The sequence below is a fragment of the Lepisosteus platostomus genome, chromosome 1 (assembly GCF_059453375.1).
Source record: "Lepisosteus platostomus isolate fLepPlt1 chromosome 1, fLepPlt1.hap1, whole genome shotgun sequence".
Taxonomy (NCBI): domain Eukaryota; kingdom Metazoa; phylum Chordata; class Actinopteri; order Semionotiformes; family Lepisosteidae; genus Lepisosteus; species Lepisosteus platostomus.
In genome coordinates, this window is record NC_142611.1 from 8,591,517 (window position 1) to 8,600,958 (window position 9,442).

The window sequence follows — 9,442 nt, forward strand, 5'->3', positions numbered from 1 at the left end:
TAGTGTACTCTGTTCTTCTATTGCATTCCTGATATTATATACTGTATAATATAATCTTTATGTTATTATATAATATAAATATATTATATATAATCTAAATATAATATAATAATATAATATAATCTTTTTTTCAGTATGGAATAAACCTATTACTTCTTCCTTTACAGCCTACGCATGCTAACGCAGCTACCCACCTGAACTGCTGTATAATATGTCCATCCATCCAATTTGCACCCAATACAGGGTCGTGAGGGAGCCAGAGCCTATCTCATCAAGCAACAGGAGCAAGACAGGGTACACCCTGGATGGAATGCCAATCAATCACAGGGCAGATAGACACAAACACAAACATACACACACTCACACCAGGGCCAGTTTTCACAACACTGCATCACCATCCAAGAACTCAAAAAAGTTTTATTAGGTCTTAATAAATTGCTTATGGAAATATACTATATAGCCAAAACCTGCAAGAACTTTGTATTCAAAGACTGCAGTTCCACATCACTGCAATAGACAGTTAACTTCAACATACTGTTCTGAAGATCAATCCTTTATCAGAAAGCTGCTTATTCCTGGCAATGGTTGTGGATCCTAGATGGAATGTGAGTCCATCTCCAAGCATGCTTACACAGAGTCAATCTAGCAACACCAATTAATTTAGCCAACATGTCTTGAGAAAGTGAGAGGATAACAGCACATGAAGGTGAGTTAGTATAGACTGCAGTGTTTGCTCCAGTACTATGCCACTGTGACACCCCATTCTGAGATGTGCTTACAAAATTAATCAGCTCTACAATTTCATTAAACATATCCCTACTACAGGGTGATATACTGTATTTGTCACACAGTTGGAAAATTCAAATTTATGGAGTGAGCCTAACAATGACTTAAGACTAAGCAAGGCTCAATTGTATAGACCATGGTTCTTAAACCAAAAACAGTAAGAATCCCATCAAATTACTTACCTGTAATATTGTTTTATGCTGTGAAAAAGGTTATGATGAAATTATAGCTATTATTTTAGTTATACAAATATTATTTACTAATTATTACTTTTAAATTGAATTTATCCTCATATGATTTTGTTGTGTTACATTATACTGTAAATTCTCCCATTTGCAGTTCACTTACAGTAAACATCCCCTGCAAGGAACTCAGTAGTAACACTTGGCACATCATAATCCACCATTTTGCAATTGATTTCATACAGTAGGTCAGATGTTACTCACTTTTCTATATAAAAACAACTACTTTCATTGATTTATTATTTTTTATTTCCTTATACAATATCAAACAATACAAATATCAAACACCTGATTTGAAACTATGGTCATACTGTACATACCTGTAGCATAGTCCTGTATTTGAAGTTGGTCAAATTTAGATATTACCAAATGTACAGTATGTGTGTATCATATGAATAGCAATTATTGGAATTATATATGTAGCAATGATAAAACAGTATTATCTATGATTCATTTAATATTTAATTCATTCTTATATCTATAAAAAAAATGGGCAGGCATACTTACACATATCCAAAGATACTGCTTAGCCTGGGTGCTTTTAGAAGAGAACTGGTACAGCATTGTAAGCAGTAAGTCACAATTTTGTAGGGGTACATTTAAAGAAATGGAAGAGATATTATTTTTATCATCATCATCAATGTTGTTGTTAATAATGTTGGGATTTGTCGCGTAGATATCCTGCCAAATGACTCTGCAGCTCTTAAAATGAAAATATCCCTGGAGGTATAAAGTTAAGAGCATTAGCTTCAAATTTGGACGTTGTTTCAATTCGGATAATCTCATTTCACAGACTCTTTGTGTAATGCTGGTGGAATTATTAAACGCATTGTCTTATTTGTATAATTTGAAAATGGTCGGTTATTACTTGTTGCATACAGCGTGAATACACAGGCGTTGCCAGAGGCGTTCTACTGTATGTTTTCAGTACGTGTAGAAAAAAAGTCCTTCTGAGGCACCTTTCAGATTTTGTGGTATCCCTTAGGCTCTTTCAACAGCGAAACGTTTGAGTTTGGTTTATTTTTTCCTTAACCTACCTGATCCTGACGTTACGTAGGAAATGTGATGTGATCACGAGGAGATCAACAATCTTGGCAGTCATGCGCTAATTTCGTACTTAAGGCAGGGATTTGTTCATCTGCAGAAGGGGGTTATTAATCTAGCCAGCAATTTGTGTGAAAAGAATGTATTTAGGAGGTAGGATTATCATTCTTTCAAAAGTAGATTTCAGACACTCTTAAAGAATCTCAGTTATACTGACATCAGTTACACTGGCTTAATTATGAGAAGGGATCACTCCCAATAAACCTTAAATTAATAACACGTTACTTTAACTAAAATAATAATTTCTTAAACGTAATTTATCAAACATACAGTAAACAGGGATATTTTGTCAATCTGATTTAGCTGTTGTGTTTGCATAGGCTATCGTCATTAAAGACAGTAAGGACTGTAAGTGTAAACAAAGATAGGCGGGGACACTTACTTTTTTCGCAGGGATGTGGAAGTATTGGTTTTTGGCTGTCTTGTGCGGCGTTGTACGCTCCCAGTTTCCTAGAGAATGTGTAACCCCAGAGACACTTCGCAGTGGAGAGTGCTGTCCGTCTCCAACTGGGGTACCGAATGACAGCTGTGGGTCTAGCACAGGACGAGGACAGTGTGTAGCAATAAATGCAGACAGTCGACCACACGGACCACAGTATCCACACGATGGACTCGATGATCGGGAACGCTGGCCCCTTAGGTTCTTCAATCGTAGCTGTCAGTGCAATGGGAACTTCTCGGGTTATAACTGCGGACGATGTAAGCATGGGTTTACCGGAATAGACTGCGACCAGCGTACCCCTATAGGTAAGATAATTCCGAAATCCTAAATTAATTGTAGTAGTAATGATATCTGCTTTTCTGGAGTTTGCCAATGGTAACAAAAGTTTGAAAGTTATCTTTCAAATAACAACAAGTCTTTTGACCAATATCTGCAGCCATCTGTGTGCCATTAAATAGTAAAACGGTCATGACTTGATTGTTAACAAAAAATGATTTTGAAGTTTTCGTTTTACCCTTTCTCTTTTACTGCAATTTAGCGACTAATGTATGGGGTTCTTTATGTCCATACTGTACATGCTTCACTGTTACGAATATCTGTAGACTGCATTGATTCATACAGTAGTTGAATCGTATTAACTCGTATAATCGTTTGCCATTTTCTGCCTTTTAAATTTCACAGATTACAGATCTGTACAATTATTTAAATTTCAAATAAGACCTTCTTCGTATACAAGAGAGCATTATTGGGAATATAAAAGCGTTGATTTTCTTAAGTTAGTTAAAATGAATTTCAGAACTCAGGTAACATGATAAAAAAAACTGTTTACCTTACATATTGTAAAAAAGCAATTAGAAAAGGGAACAAATCCTAAAAAGCTTTGGAACGTCTTGTAATTACAATATCTCTTGCCTTTCCATTATTTGCAGTTAGGAGAAATATTATGGAAATGAACACAGATGAAAAAAGATTTTTTGTGAATGCGTTAAACCAAGCCAAGGGTACAGTACACCCCAACCTGGTCATTGCAACCAGACGCTATCAGGAGATCTTTGGACCGGATGGCAACACTGTGCAGTTTGAGAATATCACCATATACAACTTTTTTGTGTGGTCACACTATTATTCTGTCAGCAAAACATTCCTTGGAGCTGGACAGCAGAGTTTTGGAGGAGTAGATTTTTCCCATGAGGGTCCTGGCTTTCTTACCTGGCACAGGTATCACCTGCTACAGCTTGAGATGGACATGCAGGTGAGGAGAAGCTGCATGGCTTGATTTGTGTAAAGAAAGAAATGGCTAACAGCCAGTGGTTTATTTTAATTGTTTTAGATATTTGTGTTGATATGAAAAGGGGGGAGCCTTAATCAAATATATTTATAATATCCAGAAAGAGGCAAAGAAATGTTTTATAGTAATACTGTTATCAATATTTGACTAGTCAGGTGGCATAGTGAATCCACACTTTGTTTTGTTTTATTTATTTGGCCAAAATCCATACTTAATTGAGTAATTTGTAAAATCCTATGTACTGTAAATAAAATCCATTAGGTTATGGGTATACTTTTATCTTTTTTCTATAGAAGAAAAAATGCTGGTTCTAAATGGAACTTTTTTAGTTTAAACTTAAACTATTTGCTTTTCCTTTTCTCATGATTGTTAAAATGATAGGCTCTGACACCTTAGCCCAGTCAGACCTTTTCCAGAAAAAAAACAACAACAAAAGATCAGTCTGAGAAGTTGTGAAAAATGGGTTATACTTTATTGAGATGTGTACTCTTCTTGAAAATTCAGGATATGCTTCAAGATCCGTCCTTTGCTCTTCCTTACTGGAACTTTGCCATTGGTGGAAACAACTGTGACATCTGCACAGACGAATTATTTGGAGCAAGAAGTAACTTTGACCCAAACCTGATCAGTTCTAACTCTGTATTCTCGCAGTGGAGAGTTATTTGTGAAAGTGTTGATGACTATGACACTCTTGGAACAATATGTAACAGTAAGCATCTCCATCTTTGTCTCTAGCTTTGTGAAGCTATTATGTTAGCATGCTATTAACAGTGGCAGCTTGAAAATATATTGACAGTGAGTTACATTGAAGTTAAGTATTGCGTGCATGTCACAGTTATGTGTTCTGCTACCTCTATTGCCTTTGCACATCGGCACACTTCTGTTCACATTGAGCTCCATGACATTGTGATTTATGAATTACCCACTTGCTAGAATGCAAATAGTGTACTAGAAAGGTCTGATATGATTTTTTACCATATGTTTGTCATCAAATTGTAATGCCTACTGTAAATGTCAGGCTGCTGCAGGGCTGAAATCATAAACCTTTAGTTAAACTGCTAATATAAAACACATTGTTAAGCATTTAAAATACTATATATGTGTATAAATAGCTCACTTTTTATTTTTATTTCTGTACATATAGTTAGTCATTTAAACCTCCTCAGCAGTGGGATGTGAAGTCTAGGTTTAGTGCTTGCTTTTTTGGCCATTTAGAAATTTAACATTAAGAAACCCTCTTTTGATACAAATAACATCATATCTGGGATGGTACTGTCCTTTTGTATTGAAGGATTGTTTCCAAATGATTTATCGGATCTCTTTTGCTTTCCTTTCCTGTTTTGAAATCATTCAAGCCTAAAAGGAATCTGTGAGTAGAGCTCTTGTATTAGAAAAAAAAGTTGTACAAGAAGGATTTAACTATAATCTTTTTAGTTCGTTTAATCCTCTTATTAGATTGTCTACCTGACAGAAAAGTTTAATGTGAATGTCTGACCCGCAAACAGTTGCTGAACCAAGAATGTAATCCTGATACAAGTAGCTGCTGAACCAAGGAGGTAACCCTGCAGGCTGCTTTGATCAATGGGAATTAAACTTTGCCACAGTTCATTTCATTTACACCGATGGTATTTGAAACAAATAAAAGAAAGTAGAACATCCACAAGTAATTTAACACTTTAATCAAATTACTGGCTGTAAATTGAAAAAATAATCTGAAACTTGCTATCAGTAATTCTTTATGCTCTCTACATGAACATTAAATACTTCCTATATCAGGGATACATTTTTGCATGTAGAATTTTATCAGCACTGTTTTTAAACTGTTTTCTTATAGTACTGAGTACACAACTTTCAATTTACTTGACGCTGAAATGCATTTTCCCAGCTGTTGGAATGTGTATCTGTTTTATTCTGTATGTCTTTGTGTGCCTTTTGGAAGAGCTCTGTTTTTAGGAGAACTTGTATGCTATTCCACAGGCACTGAAAGTAGTCAAATCAGAAGAAACCCTGCTGGGAATGTTGCCAGACCAATGGTACAACGCCTACCTGAGCCTCAGGATGTCATTCAATGTCTAGAAGTCAATATCTTTGACACTCCACCCTTCTATTCCACTTCATCAGAGAGCTTCAGGAACACAGTGGAAGGTGAGTCTTATAGTAGAGCAATTCCTAATTGTCCTAATTGCATTCACAAATATATAATACGGAAGCATGGAGTAGTGTTTGAGGCTCTGTGTTCATACCAGCAAGGCCGTGGGCCCACATCTTGGGTGGGGTTCTGCCGCTGTATACTTGAGCAACATACTTAGATTGCTTCAATAAAATGTCCAGCTGTATTAATGGTCATACAGTAAAGGTAAGGTGCCATAAAAAATTTTTTGTAACTTTTAACCTGTAACTTAACATCCATAATCAACTCCATAGAATATGGCACATGCTTCAAAAGCAGTCTTGAAGAGGAAGAAATCATTTTCTTTGTAGAAATGATTATCTTAAAAAATGCTTGACGTCTTGGAGATTTTGTGCTCTAAATGTATTAGTACGTTTTAGTAAAGGGTTGTTATTCGAGTAAGCCATGCCTCTATTGTACCTAAATTATTTGGCTTTTCTTTAGAATGGGATTTTTTCTTTTTGTTTCAACTAGGTTATAGCGCACCTTCTGGAACATACGACCCAATTGTACGCAGTTTGCATAACCTGGCACACCTTTTCTTGAATGGCACTGGAGGACAGACACATCTTTCACCAAATGATCCCATATTCATCTTGTTGCACACATTTACTGATGCTATATTTGATGAGTGGCTGAGAAGACATAGCCCTGGTAATACATTACATGTTGGAATATTCAATATTTTGCTCTTAATTTTTTAAACTAGTCCATGTATGATATTGTCTGCACAGAAATATGTTTCTATGTTCAATTTGTTTCTTGGCTTTTAAGGTAAAAGAAAGAATAATACATGGTACCATATGCAGTAATGAACAAATGTGAACAATCATCATGCCATGAAACAAACTGTGTTAATCCAACAATAATAAAGAAACATAAATAAATGAGTAGAACAAAGGAAACCAGCAATTTGGAAGAGATAAGCAAAGGAAAAAGAGAAAAAGAATAGGTAGTGAAAGGACAGAAGAGGAAAGCTAAAGCTGTATATCAAAGTTGTTATTCAGTACATTGAAAATACAGCTCCTGATTTCAGCATTGAACCTAGAAATCTATTGTTTATATAGTAAATATTTTATTTTCATGGTAAGAAAAATGACAATTGATTGTTGCACAGATCCTGATTATATTTATTTTTTTGTTCCAGATGTTTCAGTTTACCCTTTAGAAAATGCTCCAATTGGTCACAACAGACAATATAATATGGTCCCATTCTGGCCTCCAGTTACCAATGCTGAAATGTTTGCTGCAGCTCCTGATAAGCTTGGGTACTCGTATGAGGTTCAATGGCCAAGTAAGCATGATTATTTTATTACTTGGGCTTCTGTTGTCTAAAGAAGCAATATTTAAACAGTTATGACAAAAAACATGATAATAACAGACCCTTATGATTCCAGAATCATGGTAAATTGTACAAGACAAATACTCCAATGGTGTGACTCACTAATTTAATTTGTACAATTATGTACATTTTGAGCATTTTGTCTTTAATTTCATTGTACATTATATAATTACAGTATATCTTTTTTTTCAAAGCATAGTTCTACTTGGCTTGGCTACCCTTTTTTTCCTTATCCTGATATTCATCATCACTGATGTTTTGCATTATTAGGCTTCCAAGCCAGAGTGTCTAGAAACACTAACCCCCATGAACATTGTGTTAAGAGGATAGTGAATCCTCTGGTGCTCTGTTCAGAAAAGATAACACTTTAATTTTTTTTCTTTTGTCTGTAGGTCGTCCTTACAGCCTCACGGAGATAATAACCATTGCAGTGGTGGCCGCTCTGATTGTAGTCGCCATCATTTTTGCTGCCACCACCTGCGCTGTTCGTGCAAGATCACATAGTCATGGCAGAAATGAATCTCGGCAGCCACTGCTCGGAGAGCACTATCAGCGCTACTCTGAGGACCATGAGAGAATCCAAGATAAAACCCAGTCTGTAGTTTAAGTTACAAGCAACAGGCTTGTAAGCTTTGTTATTATTCGCTAGAAAGTTTTCTTTTGAAAAAAAACTTTTTTTTTTCCAGACCTATCTCTATGGTAACATGGAAGTAGTTTTTCACTCCTTAAAGAAAAAAAAAACATGTACGTGTGACTTTCTTGGTAAGATTAAAAAACTGGTGGTCCATACATAGCAATATCACTAATTAAAGGTGTAATGACCAAAATTAAAATTGAACCTCCAAACATCCTCCATTAAGATTTGTCTGTTCTTTTTTAATACATTTTTTATTATTGAGTTTTGTAGTAAACTCGATTTATACTGTACCTGAAGTGACATGTATAAAATGACAAATTAGAACATTTCTACTGCAGCACTTCCTTCTTTAATGTAAGGGTTAAATATGTCTATGTCTTTTGATATTCTTTCAGGGAGTGCAAACCTGTTGTTTCTTATTAAAAAAAAACTTTTAAAACTAAAATTTCTCAATACTCAAAAGTAATAGATGTATACAACACACTCTAGTTTTCACAAATGTGAAAAGCTTACACTTCCAGCTAAGAAATCTTAAGCTATTTGCTAAGAATTTAGTCAATGAGAATAGTTCAGTCTAGGATAAGACGTTATTTGTATTTTAGTACACGTTTTTCAGAAGGGCCTGCTTGTAAATGCAGTGCCTTGCAAAAGTATTCACTACCCTTTCCCCTAAGGCAGTTTCCACATCTTGTTGCTGTCTGAGCTTGAAATATTGGCATGTTTAAATAGGGCTATACAGAATGTTTAGAATCAACACAGTCTACTCCAATCTCTACTACAAAATGCTAATAGTACCTAAATAAGTTTGATTTCTAAAGAAATTTAAAAAACTCATAATTACCTAGCTACTCAACCCTTTTGCTAATGCAATCCTAAATCACTTTGGGGGAGAAATAGTCTGAAAGGCACAAAATTAGTGTAATGGCTGTATGTGTAATCAAAGTATTTTAAGTTGACTTTAAAATGAATGTGTTTATCTCTGTACATTTGGTCAGAATTGTTTAAAACTCAAATCACAACTCACACAACAATATGACAGATTCAACATGAAGGCCAAGGAGCAATCAAAACCAGTCAAGTATAAAGTGGTCCAGAGGCACGGATCAGGAGAATGTTCCTTATCCCTTTGAGTGCAGTGAAATCCAACATTAAGAAGTGGAGTATGCATCATACCACCCAGGCACAACCTAGATTATGCCACCTTTCCCTGAGGAGTCAGACAAGCAGAAAACTGGTTAGGATGATATTGTGAAGCCAACAGTGACTTAAAAAAATCTTCAAAGATCCATGTGAGAGATGGGATTCACTGTTCATTTACCAACAATATCCTAAACCTTACAAAAAGCTGGTCTATATGAATGAGTGGCATGAAATAAAAAGACTAATCTTAAATATCATATTAGATACAGTATACTGCAAAGCTGTTTTAGA

The 9,442-nt window shown here is 35.3% G+C and overlaps 1 protein-coding gene across 1 annotated transcript; it reads left to right on the forward strand.

Annotated features, from left to right (window-relative positions):
* Window positions 1–2,123: 2,123 nt before the first annotated feature.
* tyrp1b (tyrosinase-related protein 1b) lies at window positions 2,124–8,224 on the forward strand. Its single transcript, XM_088609446.1, has 7 exons — window positions 2,124–2,879; window positions 3,504–3,826; window positions 4,367–4,571; window positions 5,840–6,007; window positions 6,507–6,686; window positions 7,180–7,326; window positions 7,767–8,224. Exons 1-7 carry the CDS (start codon window positions 2,528–2,530, stop codon window positions 7,979–7,981), a joined length of 1,590 nt encoding a protein of 529 aa, XP_088465572.1. The 5' UTR covers window positions 2,124–2,527; the 3' UTR covers window positions 7,982–8,224.
* The last annotated feature ends 1,218 nt before the right edge of the window (window positions 8,225–9,442 follow it).

What these genes read in the sequence shown, in the direction of transcription:
- tyrp1b (XM_088609446.1), top strand. Translation starts at nt 2,528, where the DNA reads ATGTGGAAGTATTGGTTTTTGGCTGTCTTGTGCGGCGTTGTACGCTCC. An exon ending in CTTCAGGAACACAGTGGAAG is followed by an intron (nt 6,008 to 6,506) that starts GTGAGTCTTATA and finishes TGTTTCAACTAG; the next exon opens with GTTATAGCGCACCTTCTGGA. An exon ending in GTATGAGGTTCAATGGCCAA is followed by an intron (nt 7,327 to 7,766) that starts GTAAGCATGATT and finishes TTTTGTCTGTAG; the next exon opens with GTCGTCCTTACAGCCTCACG.